At 44.4% G+C, this 26,145-nt stretch overlaps 4 protein-coding genes and 1 pseudogene across 5 annotated transcripts in view; 3 read left to right on the top strand and 2 right to left on the bottom strand.

The window, feature by feature from the left end:
• The window catches only part of LOC307231343 (antigen peptide transporter 2-like), a gene marked incomplete at its 5' end in the record, with an annotated part of 131,336 nt that overhangs the window by 13,419 nt on the left and 91,772 nt on the right, over window positions 1-26,145 (bottom strand). The window lies entirely within an intron of this gene.
• LOC307237968 (proteasome subunit beta type-7-like) lies at window positions 86-5,460 on the top strand (annotated as a pseudogene). The gene is made up of 5 exons: window positions 86-147; window positions 430-529; window positions 2,293-2,390; window positions 3,175-3,311; window positions 5,349-5,460. The product of its transcript is annotated as a proteasome subunit beta type-7-like (transcript).
• On the top strand, window positions 6,484-10,685 carry LOC307241040 (proteasome subunit beta type-8-like; the record flags this gene model as incomplete). The annotated part of the gene is made up of 6 exons (XM_080014998.1): window positions 6,484-6,604; window positions 8,013-8,151; window positions 8,637-8,748; window positions 8,883-9,012; window positions 9,443-9,647; window positions 10,624-10,685. The coding sequence occupies exons 1-6, from the start codon at window positions 6,533-6,535 to the stop codon at window positions 10,683-10,685; spliced, it is 720 nt and encodes a 239-aa protein (XP_079871124.1). The 5' UTR covers window positions 6,484-6,532.
• On the bottom strand, window positions 12,166-19,643 carry LOC307241002 (major histocompatibility complex class I-related gene protein-like). Its single transcript, XM_080014950.1, has 8 exons — window positions 19,496-19,643; window positions 18,227-18,493; window positions 17,237-17,515; window positions 14,774-15,076; window positions 14,131-14,238; window positions 13,629-13,646; window positions 12,827-12,897; window positions 12,166-12,698 (listed from the first exon to the last, which is right to left on the bottom strand). Exons 1-8 carry the CDS (start codon window positions 19,545-19,547, stop codon window positions 12,681-12,683), a joined length of 1,116 nt encoding a protein of 371 aa, XP_079871076.1. The 5' UTR covers window positions 19,548-19,643; the 3' UTR covers window positions 12,166-12,680.
• Window positions 21,404-25,121, top strand: LOC307237927 (tapasin-like; the record flags this gene model as incomplete). The annotated part of the gene is given in 8 exon segments (XM_080010730.1): window positions 21,404-21,460; window positions 22,256-22,313; window positions 22,924-23,283; window positions 23,561-23,704; window positions 23,707-23,844; window positions 24,722-24,823; window positions 24,948-24,973; window positions 25,104-25,121. Coding segments are annotated over 8 exon segments (903 nt in total).

The following is a 26,145-nucleotide window of genomic DNA, read 5'->3' as shown; positions in this document are numbered from 1 at the left end:
TTTAAAGCAACACGACGAGAGAGAGAGAGAGAGAGAGAGAGAGAGAGAGAGAGAGAGAGAGCGCTCAGGGTGGCTTCAGGTGAGAATGGCTCAATCCAACGTCCTGGAGACCCCGACGCCGGGATTTAATTTCGACAACAGTTGCAGGTTTGATTTCTCGGTGTTTCTTTCCGGTTCTGACTTTGTGTGAAAGAAAGATAAATAAAGAAAAAAGTTGAAGCAGGAAGTCCAGTAACACAGCAACTCAATGGAGATGGAAAGTGAAAGCAGATCCTTGTTTTGGAAAGAGACTGAACCACGTACAAAGCTGAGCAAAGAGAAGCTGAAATGTTTGTTATTTGTCGGAATAGTTATATATATATATATTTATTTTTAATTTATATATATATATTTTTTTTTATTTATATATATATATATATATTTATATAGTTGTTGCCATGCACTTCTTACTTTCCACGTTTCCATCGTCTATCCATCGACACCCAAACCTTTAAAGACAGGCACCACCATAGCAGGAGTGGTGTTCAAGGTAAGTATTAGTAGAATTAGTACTAGTAATAACAATAATAAATACAGCTGCAGGCAGCGATACACAGGGTGGGGTTTCGTCGTGTTAGGTAGGTATTACAGTTTTCCGGGTTCTCTGAAACGCAGCAGGATTTTCTGAGTTTCCATCGAACACTGCATCGTCCCCCCGGTCTGTCGTCTCCTGGTTGCTCGTCTCGTGGAGCAACCACTATGAGGTCCACACAGAGCAACCCTCCCAATATGCATGAGCACCCAGAGAGGGAAACCAGACTTATATAACATGGTTCATGACGTCACAAAGCGCCTCGCTTCACTAAGTAATCAAACTATGCCAGAATTCTTCAACTTCTGGTCAATTTGCAACGGTTTTTCACTAATTCCTGCTACAAATGTAGATTGATGTGGATAAAACCTGCAGCACAAGATGTCTGAAACACCCCGGTTCTAACGTGGGATCAGTGATTGTCGTGTTCTAGACACTTTTTTCAAAACACAGAGAAGATTAAAAAAAAAAATTAATTCCCAGCGAATTTTCGGGTGTTTTGTAAAACGCAGCACGAGTTACAGTTTTTACAAGTTTCCATTAAATGCAGCATCGGCTCAAGTCGTCTGTCTACGTGTCGCAAGTGGCTGCATGGGAACGAGTCCGAGAGACGACGCTCGGACTTCTACAACTTAGGATGATGACGTCACAAAGCGCCCGCCCCCTACTAATCAAGTCCTCTCAACACTCTTCTACTTCCGGTAAAATAACCAATGTTTTCCACTAATTTCACCAGCGACACCTCAACCTTGTCCGTGCGTACTGCGATTGTCGTGTTCCAGATACTTTTAGCCCGAAAAACACAAAGTAAGAAGAAAATTCCCAACAATAACAATAGGAATGGGCTGGACCCCTGATAATAATAATAATAATAATAATAATAATAATAATAATAATAATAATAATAATAATAATAATATAATATTAATAATAATCACAATAATAATAACAACAATAATAATAGTATTACTAATACTAATTACAACAACAACAATATTTATAATAGTAATAATAATAATAATAATAATAATAACCATATTAATTGTATAAATAATAATAATAATAATAACTTCCTCCCAAAGTGCTCTACATTCATAGAAGGCAAAGTAAATATTCTCTTCAATTTCAGTTGTGGGTCATCAGTTTAGGGCGTGGCGTTAAAGGAGTCACAGCCGTTCACAATCTAGATGCTGTGCATGAGGTCACATCCCTGTTTTGTGCCACGTCGTGACGTCAACGGACAAATTCTATCTTTTGGCTTCGGTTTGTTCTTCGCCCAAATCATTTTTTCTCAGACGTGCGTGAGAAGACACGCACGCAGATCCATCCCCGCCCAAGAAAAGTCATAGAAGCATGTACGGAGCATGAAACGGCGAAAGGTTCGATTCCCAAGAGCGGTGGGGACTGGACTGAACACTGTTCTGGTTGTTGTTTTGAAACATGAAGCATCTTGCGGATGATGATGCTGCTGCTTTCAGGAACACAGAGCAGGAGTTTGCTCCGTTTCTAATGAATACGTCCGTAAAGGAAGGATTTGAACACTGCTGAGACAGCCGGGGAGGACACGGCACAAAAGGGTGAAAAGCCATCGCACTGTTTGTTTCGGGAGATTCATTTCATGGACAGGAAGTGCTGCGGGGTTTGGACGGAGCAGATGTTTGTTTCCACCTCAGCTGCGTTGGAGCTCTGGTGCTGAGGCTCCGTGGTGTGTGTTGCTCCAGAGCAGCGTGGTGCTGGGAGCGGACACCAGAGCCACATCCAGTGAGGTGGTCGCCAACAAGACCTGCACCAAGATCCACCACATCACCCCCAATATATAGTGAGTGCAGAGAGAAACCTTCCTCCCCTTCCTCCTCTTCCTCCTCTTCCTCCCCTTACTCCTCTTCCTCCCCTTCCTCCTCTTCCTCCTCTTCCTCCTCTTTCTCCTCCACCTCCTCTTCCTCCTCTTCCTCCTCTTGCTCCTCTTCCTCCTCTTCCTCCAATTCCTCATCTTCCTCCTTTTGCTCCATTCCCTCCCCTCCCTCCTCTTCCTCCTCTTCCTCCTCTTCCTCCCCTCCCTCCTCTTCCTCCCCTTCCTCATCTTCCTCCTCTTCCTCCAGGCCCACACCTTTCTCGTTCTTTCCTTCCACCAGATCTTCACTCTTTTCTTTTGTGCGCCCTCCTCCCTTTCCATCTTAATTCCACAGACGTTATTGGCCCCAAAGAGCCAAGGAGTCCATACAATCTTGAAAAGGCTTCAAGTCAAAAGGAGCAACTCCAGAGCATCCAATCAAACTGAACAGAACAAACACTGATTCAAACGTCAATGTGAAATGAACCAATCAGAGACGTTGTCTGTGGAGCATGTCTGACTTCTCTCTGTGGGTTACAGAACTGAGATGTTGTCCCTGCCTTCCCCTCTCTGTCTCTCTGTCTGTCTGTCTGTCTGTCTGTCTGTCTGTCTCTCTGTCCGTCTGTCTTTCTGTCTCTGTCTCTATCTGTCTCTGTCTCTGTCTGTTTCTATCTGTCTCTGTCTGTCTCTCTCTGTCTCTGTCTGTCTCTATCTGTCTCTGTCTGTCTCTGTCTGTCTCTGTCTGTCTGTTTGTCTGTCTGTCTGTCTCTAGCTGCTGTGGAGCAGGTACTGCAGCAGACACCCAGAAGACCACAGACTCTCCTTCAATCTCTCCATCTTCTCCCTGAACAGCGACAGGAAGCCCCGTGTGCTCATGGCCGTCAACATTCTACAGGACATGCTCTACAGGTGTGTGTGTGTGTTTGTGTGTGTGTGTGTGTGTGTGTGTGTGTGTGTGTGTGCATAGATGATACCAGATTCTTGGTAAATATGGGTGGGTGCCAGTGGGTTTGAACCTGTACTATTTGTAGGAAATGTAGTAATTATGAAATTGAAACTCTGTGTTTGTATTTGTGTTTTTTAATGGTTAAAACCTGTTCAAAACAAATATTCTTGCCACTCACTTGGATTGAACTTCTGTAAATATACAGGAAGATGTTATCACCCGCTGGGCATTGCTGCCTGTCACACCTCCTCCGGTGCCCATGGGTCAGCTGCAGGGTCATCAGCCAGAAACCACCATTCACCAACGTTTCGCTCCTTTAATTCTGGAGCGTCTCCTGGTGGAGCAGTGACAGGGATGTCTCCCTGTCACCCCCTGCAGCTGATAGTTGTTCTCCCCTGCGGCTGTTGTCTGTCCTTCCCCCTTTCTCAGCCTCCTCTGCCAGGTCCTTTGTTGCCCTCTTTAGCCTCCCTCCGGTCACTCCTGCATCCCTCAAGAGGCGTGTGGTTGACAACCCCAAAAACCCTCTGCATCCGACCTCCACTGGGTAGATGGTAGCCTTCCAGCCAGCCTCCCGGCACTCAGCAGCCAGCTCTCAATACTTGGCCTTCTTACATTCGAAGGCGGCCTCAATCCCCTCCTCCAGTGGTACTGTGAGCTCGATGAGGTGCACGGATCTTGCCTTGGTTGACCACACAACTATGTCTGGTCGGAGAGATGTGGTGGTGATCTCTGTGGGGAACCGGAGCTGCCTGTCGAGGTCAACCCTCATGTTCCACTCCTGGTCGGGGGAGAAGGGCCTTGATGTTTCTGTTGGCCTGGTATTTCTCCTTACCCCTCCTTCTGAGACAAAGCTGGTGTGGTCCTCTGCTGATGGTGGTTCTTTGTTACCCTGTCGACACACCTCCAGCACTTCGGCTAGTTTTCTCAGGACCTGGTCGTGGCGCCATCTGTAGCACCCCTGTGAAAGCGCGATCTTGCAGCCTGATAAGATGTGCTGGAGGCTTGCGTTGGGGGCATTGCAGAGTGAGCAGCATTCTTCGTTCCCAAACCACTGGTGAAGGTTCTGAGGACAGGGAAGCCTGTTGTAGGTTGAGCAAATGAGGAAGCTGAGTCTTGCCTGTGGAATCTTCCACAGGTCTGACCAACTGATGTTCCGGTTAACAACTCCCTCCCAGGTTGTCCAGCCTCCTTGACGGCCCTGCGACACAGACTTGATCTTGTAGCGATCTTCCTCCATGCTCGTCACCTCTGCCTCCACCATCTCCTTCCTCTCCTTACGGTTGACCTTGGACCAGAAGCGTGGCGCCTCTCCCCATCCTAGCCCTGCTCTTCCTGTCTGGACTCTGCCCACGATCTCCCGGTGTTGCAGCCGACCTACAGCTTGGTCAACCTCGGTTTTGGCATTCCACTTACGGCCGGTTGGAATCTTGGCGTTTGCGTTCCTTACCGACTGGTCTGTGGACTCTCTTAGCTCGAGAACCAGTCTGGTCTTCTCCTGCATGTAGCCCAAACTTATGGACTGCAGTGGCAGCTGCAGTGTGTTCTTCCCGAAGAGACCGGTTTCAGATAGGCACCGTGGCAGCCCCAACCACTTTCGTATGAATTAATTGGCTTTTCCATCCATCTTACTTGCGGTCGATGAGGGGATCTCACTCATTTTCAGGGGCCACATTACCCTTGTGTAGATTGTGAACTGGTTGCACCAGACCTTATACTTCCCAGGAAGTTGGCTTCTACTGGCCTTCTACTTCCATATACACTAGTATATGGAAGTAGATCTGGATTCCCTGTGTCTTCTCAATAAACCCCCCTCAATACTCCTTAAAACCTGTGTCTTGCAGTTGGGTTCCTCCTCTTGACCACCTCTTAACAAACTCAGATGAAACGTGACGCCTCGTGTGGAGCAAGTTGTGGGGAATTCTCCTCAAGATGCTTTAAAACCCTTTCTGCAAATTGTTTGTCGTCAGAGTATCTGTTATTTCTCCCTAACTCTCTGGCAGGCGGAGGAAATACAAGCACCACCCAGGCACAACAGGCGTTTTGGAGGAGGAAGTCGTCCCCCTGAAGCTTGAGGTTTTGGAGGAGACGGTGCAGCGGATGGATACGCTCTGAGCCGCACGGCACTGCGGGGAAAGCAACACATTTAGCTGAGAAAAGAAGAAGAGGAAGCATCCAAATGAGCTTTTTTATTATTATCACTGTTTTTATTATTTTCCTCATTCATTTTTTGAAGACATTGCAAAGATGTTTTTAAGATGTAAATCACATTTCTATTAGATGTTGAATGTGGATTTGAACATGTGACTACATATAAATAAATTGTCCAAGTATTGAATCAAATATTTTTTGCGTCCAACCCTGTGTTTAAAACAACCTGTACGCCTTTATTGGAAAACAAGAATAGTCGCTTGCTATAATAAATCTAATGAACGAAACAGTATGACTGAACTATTAGTGTTTTTACATAGTCATGTAAACAGTAAACAGTAAACATCACGCACTGATGGTGACAACCATATCCAAACAATACAACACCCTCTGAATTAAACACTGAATAAATAACTTACATTTTTTTAAATACATACAAAATAAAAAATGGCAAGAAAATAAAGGAGTAAAGAAAATGTCTACCTAGATACTGATGACGACACAGGGTTTTAAACCTCCTATTGGTTAATACTGTTAAAGCCGCACCTTTCATACGCAACACGTCACTAACACCAGGCAACCACACAGTAATAAAACATGAATATTTTAATAAAAAGCACACAAGCTGAATTCATTTGGTAAAAAAAAATAATATTATATTAATTTTCAGTTTTGGATCATCAATTTATACCGCAATGTTGAATATGTTTATTTTATTGGTGGCAGATGTTTTCGGATTATAATATAAAAAAAAACAAAAAAAAAACGAATAATAATAATAATAATAATAATAATAATAATAATAATAATAATAATAATAATAATAATAATATACCATCTAATTCTAAGTAAATTGTCAATCTAACTGTCAATATAAATCCGTGATCAGATTACTTTCACTTTCGATTTCTTGGGTGAAATTTGGGACGTTTGGTTGCCAGGCAGTGTTTTCTGTCATATCTTTGTATGTCATTGTTGTAACCATGGCCCTTTTCCAAGTAAGCGGTTATAACCTTTAATCAAGCTCGGTGGGCGGATGATGGACCGACCCAGTCACTACAGCTTCGGCACCAAAAGCCCAGAGTTTGCTGTTCCTTTGGGTGTGGACGTGAGTCTCATTTCACAAGGTTTTCCTTTTTGTTTGGTTTGTTTTTGTCATAAGAAGCTGAGTCGTTTGGAGCGTCAGAGCGTCCAGCTCCAGACGCGTCCGTTCAGTCGTTTTTACGCGTCTGTTGGTTCAAAGCAGGGGTGTCAAAGCTAGGGCCCGCGGGCCTCTTTGGGTGCCAGCAGGGGGCTCGAATCCGGCCCGCGGGGATTAATGGAGAGAAGGGGAAAATATTTGTATAATTATTTATATATTTATAATTTTATATATGTTTTAATAGTTATAGTAAGGGCTGGGTATTGTTTAAAATGTACAGTACCAGTACCAATACCAGTACCTTAAAGTGATACCGATACCAATACAGTACTTCATTCATACCTTTTTTCTCTACTACACCCATCATGTGAATGGAAGCATTCAGTGTAAAATGCCACCACTCCTCCCCCTCTAAATTATTTTTACAGTAATAACATTTTGAAAGTTCAAATGATTGAAATATTTATGAAATAACTGAACCAAACTGTATAATGTAGTATTTGGGCAGTGTCGTTTGAAACAAACATCCAGTACAGGAGGAATGATGACAAGGAGGAAAACCTCTTCCACTGTTCATATGGACACCTGACTGTTGTTTTAAGATGAACCCATCCTTTAACACACTGTTGTAGCTGCTGCTGCGGTAGTGAGCCAACCACACGTCTCATTCCATGGAAGAACGCTTGTGGTGATTGGCTGAGAGCAAAACCACACAAAGTCTTTTTTTCTTCGATCTGGGGGCAAAAAGGATGGAATGCAGGTATCGTTTGACTGGAGAAGTTTCCATACTACTTGCTTTTGGGTTATTTTGGTCGATGCCTTAAAGGTGTTGAGCACCAATACCCAGCCCTAGTGTTAGTTGTGTGTAATTAGTACAGATCCATCTGACTCAGTGTCAGTTGAGTTGAGGTGATGTTGGTGCTAAAGCCTCGTCCACATTGTGTGATTGTTTCAAGGGTGAAGGACGATGTAAAGATGTATCAGCTATCACTACCCTGACTCAGCTCCATCTCAAATCGCTGCCAAATCTGCCTCCAGAATCACCTCATGTGGCCCCAGCTTTAAATGAAAGGAAGCGCTTGAGGAAAAATGCTGTCATTTCATACGCTTGGTTTCAATGACCCTGTCAGCGTCTCGGTGGGCTGCATCGCTCATGCACACATGCTGGCACAGACCTCCCATCACCGCTCAAAGGGATGAGGTCACATTTTGGCAGATTCGGCCCCAAACGGCCCGTTGGCCTCGTCGTGGATTGTGCGTGCGGAGGCCACGTGGGTGTGTGATTGGCTCTTTTAAACGTCATATTCTGCATCGCCAATCCTCATTGGGGTTATGACAGACTCCAGTAAATCCCCTTTGTCCCCCTCAATTGCAGCCGTCCGGGCTCCTCAAGTCCTGCAACAGAGACGGGGTGTGCATCCACCTCCACCACGGAACCACCACCCTGGCCTTCATGTTCACACACGGCGTCATTGTGGCCGTGGACTCCAGAGCCTCAGCTGGCAGTTACATCGGTACCAGCATAGTACCCAGACCTTTTACTTCAGTAAAAGTACAGATACCCTGTCGCAAAAAGAAAGTACCACATTACTCCTAAATGTACTTAAAGTATTCACAGTAAAGGTACTGGTCATATCCAGTGCTCTGATATAACAGAGCGGATATAAAACCTAAATCATTATATTATCAAAAGCCTCTGAAAGTGATGATACTTTAGTAAATACAGATACAGTACTTGCCACACAACGGTCAGTAGTTGTTGTAATTGTCCCTTTCTACTGAGCATCCTCTAAAACACATCATGTCAGTATGTGTGAGCTCCTGATGTTGTTTATTTATGACTTATTATCTGTGTTTCAATGCAATTACTTTGACTTCTGTCCCCTTTGTCTTCAGGAGATTGAACAGCGAACCCCCAAATTAAAAATAAACACTTAGACACTTCCAATAGTTTGCAGATAAACTGCTCTAAGGTGTAATAACCCCGGTGTCTCTGCAGCTTCGCAGGAGGTGAATAAAGTGATAGAGATTAACCCTTACCTGCTGGGAACCATGTCTGGCAGCGCCGCCGACTGTCAGTACTGGGAGAGGCTGCTGGCCAAAGAGTGCAGGTCAGCCTGTCTGTCTGCCTGTCTGTCTGCATTTCTGTTCGTCCATCCGTCTGTCCCGTCTCCATCCTGGCTTTGCCTGTTTTCCACCTCGGGCGTGTCCGTCCAAAATGTGTAAAGTTTGTGAAATGTGTCAGACTGTACAAACTCAGGAACAAGCAAAGGATCTCGGTGGCTGCGGCGTCCAAGCTGCTGTCCAACATGATGCAGCGCTACAGGGGAATGGGCCTCTCCATCGGCAGCATGATCTGTGGCTGGGACCAGCAGGTGCTCCTTGTTGTGTTTGTATGCAGAGTGCACGTGCAGGTGTGCAGCGTGGGCTGAGGCACATTCAGTGACGGTCAAATAGAAATAATTTGGAGCGACACCCAAGCAAGCAATAAGCTTAAAAAAGACCTCGTAGAATATGCCCTGTGCCTTTTTGTCTGTTTCTCGCTCTTTCACATTGAAACGTTCTGTTTCCTTGTGGGTTGAAAAGACCAAAGTGCAGTTAAAGCAGCGTCTTTTTCTGATCTGCCACAGTGTTTAGTATGGGATGGAAGGGTTTGTTCACACGGCGGCCGACAGTTGAACCTCTGCCTCCAGGGTCCCACCAAGAACAGAGGCAACGTTTTCAGCGTCACCCAAGCCAGATCTCTAGCACCAAATCAAAGTAAAAGCTTGCAACCAACTGCACTGAACTGCGCTTCCTTCCCAGGGCCCCGGGCTTTATTACGTGGACGACAACGGGAAGCGCCTGTCCGGTCGCATGTTTTCCACCGGCTGCGGAAACAGCTACGCCTACGGTGTGGTGGACAGCGGGTACCGGGAGGACATGACGGTGGAGGAGGCGTACGAGCTCGGCCGCAGGGCCATCGCGCACGCCACTCACCGGGACGCCTACTCTGGAGGAGTGGTCAACAGTGAGTAGGCTCCCAATGCTACACAAGGTGTTGCTGTTTTTTTGTCTGGAGCGTCTCACTCGTGGCGTCTTGAAACAAGCAGAGAAAAGCTGCTCAAAGTGCGGATTCTCAACTCCTCAAACAATCCCACGTTTATGTCTGTGAGTGGAATGGTCCCAGAGGTTTTATCATTTGACAACAACAAATAACAAGGAATAAACAAAACAAAGCTGACAGTGCAGAGTCCAAGGTTGTTGATAGATTTACTACTAATCTCTATTCCTTGTCATCGTTTTGGCTGCTGGCAGCTATAGAAATTCTTGAATTGGCAAAATGATAATTGTGATTTATTGCTAAGTTTGTGCTGAAAAAATGGTTCCATGCATTAGAGTTAAGATTATTTAGGTGCTTAAGGCAAAAATGAATGTAGAGCAAAACGGCCAAAAACAACCAAAGACTCCAGTGACCCGATAAGAAATTATTAGAATTTATGCATTTTCTTAGAAAGATTTTCATTGTCTTAATGAATTATTTTAATTTCCCAGAAATATATTTTTAAATAAAAGCCTGTTTTAAGGTTTAAGTTTGGCTTCAAGACCCTGTCAAACAAATAAAACTCAGAGACAAGTACAATCTCCCATGGTGGATTGCACCTGTTACAGTAGCAGGACTCTGTTTGAACAGGGTTTGTTGGGTGATTGTCATTATTATTATTATTATTATTATTATTATTATTATTATTATTTAGACACAGGGGAGGTGGTTCTGACAATATCATGCATGACTCCTCTCGTTTTTTAAAGCTTTAAAGTCATTCTGGATTATTCTAACATGTGTTTAAAGTGATTCTACCAAGGTCAGTTGAATGTTGAAGTGTCTGTATGACGCCATTTTGAGTGTTTGAGTAAGATGTAATGTAAATAAAGACATTTTACGTGTGTGTGTGTGTGTGTGTGTGTGTGTGTGTGTGTGTGTGTGTGTGTGTGTGTGTGTGCAGTGTATCACATGCAGGAGGACGTCTCAGAGCTGATCCATCGCTACAGGAAGGGCATGTTCTGAATGTGAGCCCAGAAGAACATCTGTCGTCCATTTACTGACATTTATTACAGGTTCAAGAAAAAAGATGAGAAGACCTAAGGATTGAAGTGAAATCAATAAACTTCATCTAAAGTTAATTCGTTGATTGATAATACGAGTTATTTGAGTCATTTGACCAAAAGTGTCACTCTGGCATAATGTGCGTTGTGGATAATTGTGTTGTCTGTACCGTTACGGTTACTCTTCATTTATATGCTTCAGCTCATATTTAGAAATAAAGACTGCTGCCTGAAGCTTTCATGGTGTGTGACCAATACGTGTGGGGAGTGGGACCCAAACCGAGATGCTGCATAGACACAGAATTTCCACAAACAGAACAAAACTTGTCAAGCAAAACATGTCAGGGTTGGAAGAAGATACGTTGTTGTCATGACTACAGGGTCTGGTTCTGTGTCAACGTTTGTAAAATGTCACAGGAACAAAACAAGTTGAAGCATCGGGGCCTGAGAGAGAAACGATCATGTCAAGTAGAAATATCAAAGCATAGAATTAAAGACTCAATTCCACTAAATCCACAGGAAGTAGATTTCCTCTGGCTGATATCCACCACAAGTTGAATGAAAGTAAAACAAATAATTGAATGAAGAGAATGTTCTAAATCAGGACTTGCTAAAGTGCTTGAAGTGAAAAAGGATCAGTGAGTTGCTGCGATACTAGATAGACCAACAGGAAGTGCCAAACATGATGCATCAACCTGCTGCCACGCCCCGGCTGCTGTGTGCTGACAGCCCTCCCATACTGGTTCGGTGTGATGGCTTCTGGTTCGGCAACCCCCAGTCTCCAAGTGATAGTGAGCGTTGAAAACAGTCCCACTTGTTGGCTTTCATGCTCATAAGGTCATTATCCAGCCAAGCTAATCAAATGGAATAAGGATAACATGGACTGTACTTGATGTGGTGTTTTTAAAAGCACACACACTTAGAATCCAACACAGAGAACACAGTATTTCAGAGTTTGGCTGTGAAGTGGAAAATGTTTCTCATTCCAAGAGGGAATGAGATTTGGGCAAAGGGAATTTTACTGATTTACTTTTACAAAACGTCCCTAAACATTCCCTGCGAGTGATGTGTTGTTTTCTAAAGAGGAAACCTCTCTACTATCTCTCAGGGGTTCTCAACCTTTGCCACCCAGGACCCTGTTTTTAGCTCCCAAAATGTTCTTTTTTTCTTGTTGTCATTAATATTATTTGTGGTGTGGGGATGGTTTGAGCAGCCACACCTGACCTGGATCTAGGTCTAGGTCTGATCTGTGGCGTCTGATGCCGGTTGCTCAGCAGGTTTGACAAACCAGGCAAATGGAGTTACCTGAGGAGCATTTTAGGGAATTAGTTATTGCTCATTTCGCTGTTAACAGAAAAGCAAATGACAACAAATGATCAACTGAACGTCTGTGTTGAAAGGTAAGCATCAGTGAAAGAGACAAACTTTTGGAATTTGGGAAACTTTATTAAACGGCAGAATCCAAGTGCAACAACAACTGTGACGAAATAAATGTTTAACAAAGAAAAGAAAACACCGACCTATCAACCCAATATCAATGAATACACAATATGACAGAATGATATAAAAGATCAAATAGATAATATTTCATGACATCAAAGAAAAATAATCCCAAAAAGAAACTCACTAAACACATTAAGACTTGACTAAAATAGAATCTCATCTAAAATCATTCCACAAATGATAGATTCTCACACGTCAGGAAAGTGAAAAGTGAACTGGATACATTCTGATGGTGTATGACAGTTTTAGATCATCCACCTGCTTGTGCAGGATTTCAAGAAAGTTTTGAATATTATGTATATTTTACATTTTTTATACTTGCCTGTGATTTACTGTTATAACTGAATGAAAGGAGAACTGTAATGACTTATGAATAATTAAGAAACCAACAAAACCAATAATTAAAAAGAAAACAATGACAGCGCTCTGGTCTTCAAGTGAAACATCTTTCAACCTAAAGAGGACAGAGCCCCTACAACACAGGTGGAAACACACTTTTAATACATATATTGTACAGTTTGTATTGTATTGTTTAGTACATATATTGTAGAACAGGACGCTGTAGCTGTGATGTTGTGAAGCTACGTGGAGGAGACTTACTTTGAGCTGAGTTCTCAGCAGAAAATACGGTGGATTGAGTTTCTCAGAAAGCTCAGAGCTGTTGTCTGAACCTGAGGGAGGAGCAACAGTGTGTTAGTAAATACACCTTATTTCCTCAAATAGTGAGCGACACCTTTATTTACCTCAACTGCAGAGGCTACCGCCCTTTATTGGAAGCAGGCTTATATTAGAGGCAGGCTGCTAAATCAAATTCCCTCTGTATGATGAGTATATTTCATCATATTTTAGGATGCATTTTAAAACCAAACCTCCGTCTGGGTGCCATTCCATGCAAACACATGAATGGTGAAAAAAATAAGCTCCTTGCTACTCTCAAAGTCTCACTTGTGGTGGGAACAGACCCGGGGGAAATAGTTTTCTGAGTTTCCCTTGAACGCAGCACTTGCTGCTTTGGAGCGTTGTAGAGCGACAGCGCTCAGAGCGAGGCCTTTGCCCCAAGAAGCGATATGCGATCTGATGCACAGCAGTATGAAACGGAGTAAATTAAATACATCTAAAAAACACTTTTATTTTCTTTGTTTGGAGAAAAGATCACTCTTAAGGAGCTGCAGAGCTGTTCCGGTGCGGAACTCCACAGCTCAGATGGGTTTTTCCTCCGCTCTGTATTTGAGGCAAGTTATATTATATTGCAACTTGTCAGGTGTACGGTCTATTGAGAAGGAGCATTATTTAATATTAAAGTCTTTACATTCACTGGTTTTCTGTTGAATCATCAGAGCCTCAATTTCTCCCACAAGACTTGGTGCAACAGGAAGTTAAATTAATATCACATTCCACTTACCAGGTGGGAGACATTTTTCTGAAAGAAAGGGTAAAAAACATTGATTAATATGAAATAAAGATGAGAAAACCATATTTTTTCAGTGCAGTGTTCCACGTCCTCTCTCCAGTTCATCATGAGCCCCCTTCCTGTCTCTGACGCAAGTCGTGTTGCGGTGCTTAAACTTGAGTTGGCGAACGATTCCCGTACGATTGGGTCATAACCAACAAATCTTTTAAACGTCTCAGGAGCCTGGAGTCACTCCGGCAAAATAGTCGTTCGTTGGTTTCCTTTGCGCGGGTCACGCACTGTGCCTCAAGCAGCCCAGCAACGAGCCCAACAAGCTCCTCAACTGTCCATGCAGTGAGTGGGCGAGCGAGAGAGAGACAGAAAGTGAGAGAATCTACAACTCACAAAGTGAAAATAATCACTGAGGATGAAATGAAGGTGAGTGATTTACACCCTGCATTCCACCAAAATAATGACAGGTGCTGGAAGTCTGTTCCCAGCGTTTGATGCTCACCTCTCTCATTCTTCTTCTTGTACAGTGCGACTCCAGCGGCAACAAGGACCATGACGACAACAACAGCCGCCACGACGCCGACGGCCACACCCACACTGGAGGCTTTAGCTTCAACAAAACATCAGGGAAGGAGGGTTAGAACACTCTGACACAAAGTCCTACATCAGCAGAAAGAAAAGTGACTTTATATTTGGTATTTAAAGTGTGTTTCACATCCTCCTTCTCCTTCATTTATTAATGTGTTGTTTTTCAACCTTAATGTTTAGGGACAAGCCTTGTTTTCATCTCAATCATTTAACAATTTCATGTTTTGCGTCATCACATGTCGTTCCACGCTCAGGGTCATGTGATCTGACCGTGGTCGTCACGACAACGTAAATGTGATTCAAAACTAATTTCGGCCTCCGACAGATTGTGGGCGTAGCCACACTCTCACTCCGTCGCTTCTCCAAAATGGAGTCATTACTCGGCCATTTGTCTTCCCGCAGGAGTGTCTAGATGACTTTAGGGAGACTGAGCTGAAGAGGAGCTCAGGGCTCAGATGGAGGCTCAGGCTACTTCCCCAGTGAAGCCTGATGTCACTACTCAGAGTCACATGTGGGGCGTGTCTCTCCTCCTCCGTCACTTCCCTCCCGCATCTCACCCCGGTTGCTCCTGATCCGCCCCGACTCCAGCGGGGTGATGATGTCATCCCGGAGGCCGTGGAGCTGAAGCTTGCAGGCGTACCTCCCCCAGTCCTCGGGCCGCACCGACGCCAGGCTCAGCTCGGCACTGATCTGGAAGGTTCCGTCGGGGTTGGGGAGCAGCTCTCCGTGCTCCACCTCCTCATGGAGCTCCTCTCCGTCTCTGGTCCAGAACACCATCACTCTGTCAGGGTAGAAACCTGTAGCGTGGCAGGCGACCGGAGAAGAGGGGCTCTTCTGGAGGAGGGACACTGATGGAGGGACTGGGGGGGAGGAAATAGAGAGGGAGGGAGGGAGGGGGGGTGGTGGACAGATGGGGGAGGTAGAAAAAGAGAGGGAAGGGGACGGCGGAGGAGAGAGAGAGGGAGGAGAGATTGATAGAGCGAGAGAAAGAGAGATGAAGGGAGAGAGGGAGGGAGGGAGAGAGATAGAAGGATGGGGAGGGGCAGAGAGAGAGAGAGGGAGGGAGGAGAGATTGATAGAGTGAGAGAAAGAGAGATGAAGGGAGAGAGGGAGGGAGAGAGAAAGAGGGAGGGAGATAGAGGAAGAAGAGAGGGGGAGGGGAGGGAGGGAATTGATAGAGTGAGAGAAGAGAGATGAAGGGAGAGAGGGAGGGAGGGAGAGAGATAGAGGGATGGGGAGGGGCAGAGAGCGAGAGAGAGGGAGGGAGAAGAGATTGATAGAGTGAGAGAAAGAGATGAAGCGAGTGAGGGAGGGGGGGAGGAGGGAGGGAGGGAGAGGGAGTATGGAAAAAGGAGAGGGAGGGAGGGAGAAAGAGGGATGGGAGGGAGGATGGAAAAAGAAGAGATAGCAAGGGAGGGGGATTGATAGAGCGAGAGAGAGAGATGAAGGGAGAGAGGAAGGGGGTGATAGAGAAAGGGAGAGCGGGAGGGAGGTAGAGAGAGGGGGTATAATAAAATGAGAGAGGGAGGGAGAGAGAAAGAGAGGGAGGGAGGATAGAAAAGGGAGACAGTGATCGAGCGAGAGAAAGAGAGATGAAGGGAGAGAGGGAGGGAGAGAGATAGAAGGATGGGGAGGGGCAGAGAGAGAGAGAGGGAGGGAGGAGAGATTGAAAGAGTGAGAGAAAGAGAGATGAAGGGAGAGAGGGAGGGAGAGAGAAAGAGGGAGGGAGATAGAGAAAGAAGAGAGGGGGGGAGGGAGGGAGGGAGGGAATTGATAGAGCGAGAGAAGAGAGATGAAGGGAGAGAGGGAGGGAGGGAGGGAGGGAGAGAGATAGAGGGATGGGGAGGGGCAGAGAGAGAGAGAGGGAGGGAGGAGAGATTGATAGAGTGAGAGAAAGAGAGATTAAGCGAGTGAGGGAGAGAGGGAGGGAGGGAGAGGGAGTATGGAAAAAGGAGAGGGAGGGAGGGAGAAAGAGGGATGGGAGGGAGGATGGAAAAAGAAGAGATAGCAAGGGAGGGGGATTGATAGAGCGAGAGAGAGAGAGATGAAGGGAGAGAGGAAGGGGGTGATAGAGAAAGGGAGAGCGGGAGGGAGGTAGAGAGAGGGGGTATAATAAAATGAGAGAGGGAGGGAGAGAGAAAGAAAGAGAGGGAGGATAGAAAAGGGAGACAGTGATCGAGGGGGATTGATAGAGCGAGAGAAAGAGAGATAAAGGGAGTGAGGGAAGGAGGGAGAGAGATAGAAGGATGGGGAGGGGCAGAGAGAGAGAGAGAGGGAGGGAAGAGAGATTGATAGAGGGAGAGAAAGAGAGATGAAGGGAGAGAGGGAGGGAGGGGGGGGTTGAAAGAGAACAGGAGAGAGTGGGAGGGAGGATAGAAAAAGGAGAGATAGCGAGAGGGGGATTGATAGAGCGAGAGAGATGAAGCAAGGGAGGGAGGGGTGATAGAGAAAGGGAGAGCGAGAGAGAGAGGGAGTATAGAAAAGGAGAGAGGGAGGGAGATAGAGGGATGGGAAGGGAGATAGAAAAAGGAGAGATAGCAATGGAGGGAGGGGGATTGATAGAGAGAGAGAGAGAGAGAGAGAGAGAGATGAAGGGGGGAGGGAGGGAGGGAGAGGGAGTATAGAAAAAGGAGAGGGAGGGAGGGAGAAAGAGGGATGGGAGGGAGGATGGAAAAAGAAGAGATAGCAAGGGAGGGGGATTGATAGAGCGAGAGAGAGATGAAGGGAGAGAAGGAGGGAAGAGGGATGGAGAGGGAGGATAGAAAAAGGAGAGAGAGTGAGGGAGGGAGGGAGGGAGAGGGATTGATAGAGCAAGAGAGAGAGAGAGAGAGAGAGATGAAGGGGGAGAAGGAGGAGAGAGGGAGGGAGGGAGGGAGGGGGAGTATAGAAAAAGGAGAGATAGGGAGGGAGGGAGGGAGGGAGGGAGGGAGGGAGGGAGGAGGAGGATTGATGGAGAGATGAAGGAGCAAGACAGAAATAAAATATGTGGAGAAGAGAAATTAAAGGTCATGTGATTCTACCTGTTCTCTGCAGAGTTTCCTTCCCGTACTTCAAATACTTCTTCAGCCACATAATACACTCCTCTGTGTAGTAGTACTTCTTGTTTTCTATATCAGCTTTATTTGTGTCCAATCTCAGTTTGGTGATGAAAGCCTGTGGTGATGGAGCGATCCATGACATCATCTTCAGGTCAAACACGATGAAGTCTTCTCCATCAAAACCATGTTGTTCATAACCATCATGGGCGTCAGTCTCATCATCCCACTCACAGCCAGACATCCTCTGAACAATGTGTCGATCTGAGAGAGAGAAACAAACACTGTAGTAAACAGCAGCTGATGGTGTTGATGGGACACACCCACCCGGAGTCTTCCTGACACCACCTCTCATTGCTACATCCAATGTTGTTTTGGAAAATCACGACAATATGGTGAAAAACTTTCCTTCACATCATCTCCTGCTTCCACTGACAACTATGGTCACACACACTCACAGCAAAGCAGTGTGTGTGTGTGTGTGTGTGTGTGTGTGTGTGTGTGTGTGTGTGTGTGTGTGAGAGACAGTGTTAACATGAGTGTATGATATAAAGAGTGTCTTCATGTGTGTGTGTGTGTGTTTACGTGGATGGTTGTTGTGTGTGTGTGTGTGTGTGTGTGTGTGTGTGTGTGTGTGTGTGTGTGTGTGTGTGTGTTTACATGGATGGTTGTGTGTGTGTGTGTGTTTACATGGGTGTTTGTTGTGTGTGTGTGTGTGTGTGTGTGTGTGTTTACATGGATGGTTGTTGTGTGTATGTGTGTGTGTGTGACAGTGTTAACATTGATAATGTTTAGTTTTGTTTTGTTTCTCTTTATGTTTAGTTCATTTGATGTGTGATATAAAGAGTGTGTCTTCATGGGTGTAAATGTGTGTGTGTGTGTGTGTGTGTGTGTGTGTGTGTGTGTGTGTGTGTGTGTGTGTGTATGAGTCAGAACAGACAAAACAATGTTGAGGTAAATAAATAATAAACATACCTCCAGTTTGGTTAAAGCGCTCCTTCAAAGTTTCAATGTTGCCTTTGAAGACCTGCTGTGCATTCATAAGGTTTCCAGTGTTCCTCTCCCAGTATTGTGGATCATCTGTTGTGACCTTGTCCATCCAGTCCTGTTTGGGTTGTGTTCTCTGGGTGTTGCTGTCATAGTGAACAATCTGCAATTCATCAACCATCCCAACAGCCACAAACTCTGGGAAGTTTGGAACTCCAGAGGACGCCGTGAAGAAATACTTGAGTGAGTGCAACACTGTTGGAGGGACAGACAAGGTGACATCACATTTATATCAACTTTGTTGTTGACGTCAACGTTCCCTGTGGAGCCGAGTATTTTAAAGTTGATTTATTTATGTGGCCAATTCAACATTATTCAACAGGTTTGTAAAAATAAAAATGGCAGAATTATCTTTGAAATGAAAACAAAACATTGTTGTCGTGACCGTGACGTCAGAATGATTGAAACCTCCGTTGAATTGAGGGTGTTTTTGGGAAGGAATGTAAAGAAACATGTTGAGAGGACAAGCTGTCCTGTCCTGAAACCCTCCCTGCTTTGATGATGGGATGGAAACGTCACACAAACACATTGAGCTTATTTTGACGCAGCTCAGTCATCTGTGGCATTAAAGTCTCTTTGTTCAAATTTTGGGCTTTTTCTTTTAAGATAAGATGAGAAGATAATATAGAAAAGTATTATAGGATGAAGAGTTACCATGGTAACTGACATCTTACACCAAAAGTTCCATTTGTATCGTTTCAGCTCAAGAACAAGTGGAGTCGGCAAAAGCTGTGATGGGGCTTGATTTGAGGCGTCATGACAGTGACAGGTGCTTGATCATCTAGTTCAGCACTTTCAAGTGTTTTCCTTCATCTTTGAAGCATCTCGTCATTTCTTGAATGATCTCTTCAATCATCCATCTCACTGGCTTCAGCTGTCAACAGCTGTGAGCACAGCGCCCCCTGCGGCTGCACTTAGTATCGCAGCGACGCTCCAGATCCGCACATAATGAAAGTGAAAGGACTTTGCACTTTGTCCAAGAGACTTTCACACGAACAAGTTGAAATTTGATAAACGGGATAAAAGCGTCGATATAATAACAAGTGTAAAGGCTTTTGGTGTTGAGAGGGTGTAGTGATCAGGGTTGAAAGCCAGTTGGATGTGTTGGATGTGCAGTGTATACGCAGGCAGCTCAACACAGCCAGAGACACATGAACAACCAGACGAAGGAAGGAGAGATTTTCAGCAGGATCTTACCTGGAGACGCAACATCACACAAGACGAGCAAGGAGAAGATAAACTGCTTCATTTTGAATCCTCCCAGCAACAGCTGCTCCTGTGGCACCTGTGACGTCCTGATAAACACTGAACTGATGCTGCTCCGAGGCTTCCTCGGTCTGACCAGTGTGGAAGCTCCTCCTTTAGGGAGGACGCGGCTTCCATTTACAGCCAATAGCAATTCAATACGGCCGTGACGTCACCGGTTCCTAGGTGGAATGGATGGCTGCAGGTTGTTCCTTGAAAGGAAATGAACAGAAAGAAAGAAAGAAAGAAATAAAGAAAGAAAGAAAGAAATGAAGAAAGAAAGAAAGAAATGAAGAAAGACGAGAGAAAGAAATGAAGAAAGAAAGAGAGAAAGACTGGTTCCTCTCCATAGAAACAGTGCCTTTGTACAGTATTCTGATGTGACTTGGTACGTTCAGTGCAGCTCTACAGTCACTCAAACTACTTTTCTGTCGTCTCCTCTGCATCCAAATGAAACAACAAGTCATGAATCCACACTGCGTTGCCTTCTACACTTTGGAGGCTTGTTCTCCTCCATGAGTGACTTTGTGCGTCGTGGTTGAAGATGTTGTTCAGTTGTTGAGGCTTCATCAATCCCTTCTGCAAACACATCTTCCTTCCGGGAAATAATGAAAAGTATTGAGATGAATGAGATGAACTGTGATACACACACACACACACACACACACACACACACACACACACACACACACACACACACACACACACACACTATTTAGTACACTGAGTTAGCAGGTGAGTGTTTTTTAGGATGTACTCCATCATGAATACGTAGTGCATAGCGCTCAGGAAGTAGAGCTGGATTTCTCCACCAGCTGATGGTGTTCATGGGACACACCCACACACTGTGCCACACCCCTTTTCAGATACTTTACTGCCATTTTGTCTTCTGCGCTGTCCTGAAATGGAAGATAAACACTGTCTGTTCCTTATTCAACATTCAATATATAAATAAATAAATATTATATATATATATATAGAGAGAGAGAGAGAGAGAGAGACTGGGAGGTTTTATACTATTTGTCAGCCTTTCTTAACCTTTGTTGACAATATAAAGCTCGCAGCACAACAATGAAACCAGTTTATTTTCTGTCATTTGACTCTATTTTGTGTTATTTCTTTTCCTTCTTTGATGTCTGGTCATGTATGATGTTCATATGTTTATGTCTGGTATCTGGAGGGAGGGGGAAGGGGAGTTGTTGACTTTTCTTTTTCTGTTGCTCGTGTTTGAACCTGTGATATAATGTGAAAAACAAAATAAAAATACTTTGTGCTGTGCTACTTTATCTCTATTATCTCTATTATCATGCATGGACACAAGGAAGGGATTCCAGGGCCAACGTGGTGTTGGGAGGGTGGAGAAAGCAGCAAGCTTACCCCTTCAAATAAGAAGCTAAATAATGGTCTTGTCCTCAAAGAAAAGAACGACGTTAAATGATAAAATAAAATAAAAACCTCTGGTGCCACCAACACACTCACGTCCACGTTTCCTTCTGTTCCTTCTCTTCTTTCCCACCAGGTTATTTTACACGGCGGAACTTTTTTATAGACTTTTACAACTTCAAGTCAGTGTCCTTTTTGAAAAGGTAGTATTTGTAGTATTACTAGAAGAAGGACGGTGACGCTGCTGTCATATGAAACAGGTTGAATAAAAAGAGGAAGAACAAGAGCACAGCAGGTGATCATGACGCTTCAGCCACGGTGCGTCCATGGTGCAGTGCTGCTCAGAGGGCGCCATCTAGCGGCCGAGTACATAGAGGCTGCGGAGTGAAAGCGAAAGTGAAAAAGTTGCGGCACCGAGGGCGTTGGAAATCCACCATCGTCCATTGGGGCAGAAAGAAGAAAGAAGCAGCTGCGACCATGAGCTTCTGCGCGGTCTACACACTGGTGGCAATGTCCTGCTTCATCCACGGGCCGGTGCTTTTTCCTCCCTGTTGGCTTTTGCGTGGCGCGGCGCGGTGGGGGCCGCGAACCGTCGTGTTGGCGCGCGAAGCCTTTTTGATATTGAAACGTTTGTGGTTCCACTGTTGCTGAGAAGGAAACGTCGTCAAAGGGCGACTGCACCTGCACGAAACAATGCGTGGAGTGTGTTCCACGCAGCGGCTCTCAGCCGTCGAAGGAAAGATGCTGCTGTTTGAGTCCAAGTGGGAAAACGCGTGAAACCAAAAGTTATTTGTGCCCAAAAAGCAACTGTTTCATTGATGAGGGTTATATTTTACAGATTATAGCCCAACCAGCGCACGACATGATGATCACTTTTTAGCACCGGCATCAAACAGCCCGAATATAAGTATTAAAACATACAAAAGATGCGTGACCCCGATGAACTCAGTGGGAGATACAGCCGGAGAGTGGGGAGACTGCACATTATTTACAATGTGTGCATATAACATATATATATATGTATATATATATATATATATATATACATATATATATATATATATATATATATATATATATATATATATATATATGTATGGATATAGATATCCATAGATTTTGGTTTTCACCAAAATTAAGACTATATTTATTTGCTACATGTACAGCTCCTTTAGGGATTGTGTTGTGTAGTATTTGTGTTTTTATTTCCATTTTATTAGCTCCGGAGTACTTAAGTATGTTGCAGCTCAAATATTCAAGTGGTTATTGAAATCCATAATCAACGTTCACAACATTCCAATTTTCACACATTGTGCTTTTTCCCTCCAGACCTCTCCGGCTCCCTGTGCCTCCCTGCGTGCACCCACGGGAACGAAGGAGCCCAATGGTGACGCTTTTCCTCGCGCCGGAATTTAGAAAAACAATGATCTTTTGCACACGGGTCATGTGACATATTGCTCATTTCAGAGCACTCTCAGCCCCGTCCTTTCAGTCACTAGTACATGTCCATCATATTCACTGCTCATTGTAAATATATTACCATGGTAGATTCAGGACATTATTTATTGTATTTCTGAATGTCCCTTTAACCATTTAATGCTCTGCTCCACCAAGTCAAATTCCTTTTACATAGAAAAGTTCTTACAAAGGCAAATTATTTTATACCTTATTCTACCTTCCAACTTGGCCAAGGACACAGACAGGCATCATCTGGTATTAACTGTAGCTTTTACATAATAAAATAAAATAAAATAATGATTTAACCAGGTAAAGACAATAGTGAAATAAATTAATAAATGAGTGAGTGACTAGATAACAAAATAATTAACTAACAAAATAAATAAAGAATAAAATAAATTAATGATATAACGACATAAAGACAATAGTGAAATAAATGCATAAACAAATGAATAAATAAATAATAAAATAAAAACACAATTGATAAACAGTGCACATAACGCTCTCTCTCCATATCCATCTTGTTTATCTCACTGCAGTGGTCCTGAGCGTGTCCACTAAAACCATCTCGGTGCAGTCCAGACTCGGGGAGCCCGTCGTGCTGGACTGTCAGTTCTGGGTGGACTCCCTCTGGCCTCTCTCCGACTCGGGCTTCGCTGTGGAGTGGCGGTACCAGTTCAGGGGAAGCGGCCGACTGGTTCTGGCCTACGACGGTAAGTCGGACCGCTTGGCCGACGCTGGGGAGGAAGGGGCCACGATGGACTTCCAAAGCCTCCACGAGAAAGGAAACGCATCCCTGATCCTGCAGGAGGCCCAAGTGCGTCACTCCGGGATGTACATCTGCACAGTGTATCTGCCCTACCTTCAGGCTCAAGTGGCTGTGGAGCTGGAGATTGTGGGTGAGGGAGAGACTCAAAGACATAAAATACACTCATAGAATAAACTGTGCTTTTAATATACTCAGCATCACAAGTAATAAACTGAAATGCAAGTTATGAACCAGATTTATAATTCTCAGGAAAAGGAAAAAAAGTCAGAGATAGATGGTAGGAAGACTACCTTTAAAATACAAGCGTTCCCAGATGAGGTGGGATACAGCAGAAGATGTATGTGAAAGTGTTGAGACGGTTCTCACATCAAACGCTTGCTTTTTCCCTCATCTCTCCACTTTTCCAGAGCCTCCGTCTCTCTCCATCTACCCCTCCCCTCTGCCGCTGACCGTCCCAGGACAGGTCATCGCTGTCCAGTGTGAGGCGTCCGGCTTCGCCCCCCTCTCCCTGGAGCTGAGCTGGGAGTTCCAAGGGGCCGACGGGAACGCTCGGGGGCTGGGGACGGCACCTACAGCCAGAGCACCAGGCTGGAGCTGGACCCAACCAGCCTGGGAGGTGGAGGGGAGCTCAGCGGCATCGCTGCTCATCCTGGAGGCAGCAGGCGAGCTGGGGTCACCTTCAATGTCATGGGTGAGACACTAGATTCAGGGTGTGGGTTGGGCAAAATGGGACGGAGCATTTTGTTTGTATGCAACACACACACACACACACACACACACACACACGGCCCCAAATGAAACACAGCTACAGAAAGGGACCTGAAACTGATAATTGTTTCATCCTAATATGTCGTACATTTGATTATCGATGAACAAGGCTCTGAATAATAGGAAATAATAGACGAGGAGTAAAATTCAGATCATAAACTTGACACAATGAACTTGAGATTATTATTATTATTACTTGACACAACAAGGAACGTTCATTTCTGGCTTTTGGCAACAATGAACAAACCATGTGAGACTGAGATGAACTAAAAGGAAATAGAAATGAGATTAATGGCAGAATAGTTTTCAAACTTCCACCGCCTTACTGTAAATATAATGACATAACCTAATATATTATATAATATATTCACTTTTGTCAAATGTATTTAGACAGTAACGTTTTAAAAATGGTGGTTATTCATAATAATACCTCATGCAAGCTTAAACAACTTTGTTATCCCACTTTAGAGCAGCACCTGGGATGGTCTGAATCAGAGGATGTTACATTAAATGTCCACTAGGTGGCAGTACCACAACGAAGACATTTTTAATATTTACATTGTTTGTATTTATTGTGTGTGTGTGTGTGTGTGTGTGTGTGTGTAAAATGGCTGAAATTGTTGAGCTTCTCTCACACATGCACTGCACACAGAGGAGCTGTATGTGTGAACGCAAATGTCAGAGTCATTTGGACATTTACCTTTGTGTGTGTGTGTGTGTGTGTGTGTGTGTGGGGGGGGGGGGGGGGTTGATTCAGGTAAGAAAATATAATTGATTGAATGTGTTATTAACCCTTTCAGGGTTTAGTGCACCTTCTATGGAGGACTCCATGGCGATGGTTGCAGTAGCGCTGCTGCTGTGTGGATTTCTCAAACTTACCTTTTGGAAGTGCACCAGCTCAGGTACCAAATAAAGGCGTTTTGAAGCCGATGGGATGTCGCGGTGAGCGCTGTCTGCAGTGGATGAGAAGCTTCTTTCTCAAGCCGTCCTGGATCTAACTTTGTGTGTGTGTTTGCTTTGATTCAGGCTCGGACGGCGTCAAACAACAGAAGGTAATTTCATCGTATCTGTGCTGGTCCTGTGGTGTGAATATCCAGTGGTGGTGCAGTGTTTTTGTAGCGTCTTGTTTGTGTTGACGAGGAGCTCTCACTCCTCTTGTAACTTGCCCTCAACATCTTCCAGTTACAGAAAGAGAAGTGAGAATGACCAGAGGGAGCCCTCCACCGTGGAAAAGGTCTGTTTTTCCCTTGTCGTCGTGGTGATTTCATGTTTGTTTCATCTGGAGCTGAAAACATTTGAAATGATATTATTTTGTGATGGAGCGTGTACTTGATGGAAAGATGACTTGACGTGTGGATGAGTTCAGCGTATGTAAAAGAAATGTGATGGGTTGGTTGGTTTTTGTTAGAAGTCAGTTTATTGAACAACAAATAGTTTGTTTGTGAAAGAAAAGTCTCATGTTGCTATGAAAGGCATCAAAGTAGCTTTGAATTTCCCCAATTAAAGTTCCATGAGCACGCAAGCAGTCAACAAAACCGCCAGGTCAGAATAAATTCAGCATAATACTGTACAAGGGGGTTAAAAATATATAATAGTGCATTGCTCAACAATTCCTCCCAATAAACAAAACATAGAGCATCAACTGTATCATACAGAAGGTTTGAAATGAACTGATGGAAAACAGTTTTCCCTCAATTTGCTCATTCACAGAAAAAAAATGTGAAAACCACCATTTCTGTTTTTACAAATATAATACAACTTTCACAAATCAGAAATGAGCTTTAAAGTGCAACTTAGGTTTGTTATTATAATGTAGTCCAGGTTCTACGAGTACAAGTACAGTCATTTTTTAAATACCCGCTTTTATGTGGTGATGTAAAATGATGCAGTGGTTTGCTAATAATAATAATAATAATAATAATAATGGGTCATCAGGCTTAACCTCCATTTACTGTTTCTTCTTCTTTCTTCTTTTACTTTCCATGTGACCATATGTGACCCACCGTGGGATTCAGGTACATTTGTTGCCGTGAGACATTTTTTCACGTCATTTGAAGTGAAGAATCAGAGCCGTGTGTATAAATGTATGAACACACTATGTTACATGTGCTGTGTGTAGTGTAACGACTGACACTTTGTCCTTCTACACAGTAGACACAGGTTCGATATCCGACTGTTACTAAAAAACTCTTTTTCCCTGGGGATGAAGCTGTAACAGGAGTAG

Source organism: Zeus faber (genome assembly GCF_960531495.2).
Source record: "Zeus faber genome assembly, chromosome: 1".
Classification (NCBI taxonomy): Eukaryota; Metazoa; Chordata; class Actinopteri; order Zeiformes; family Zeidae; genus Zeus; species Zeus faber.
Note: the sequence above shows the minus strand (reverse complement) of the source record. Positions and strands in the feature narration are given on the sequence as shown.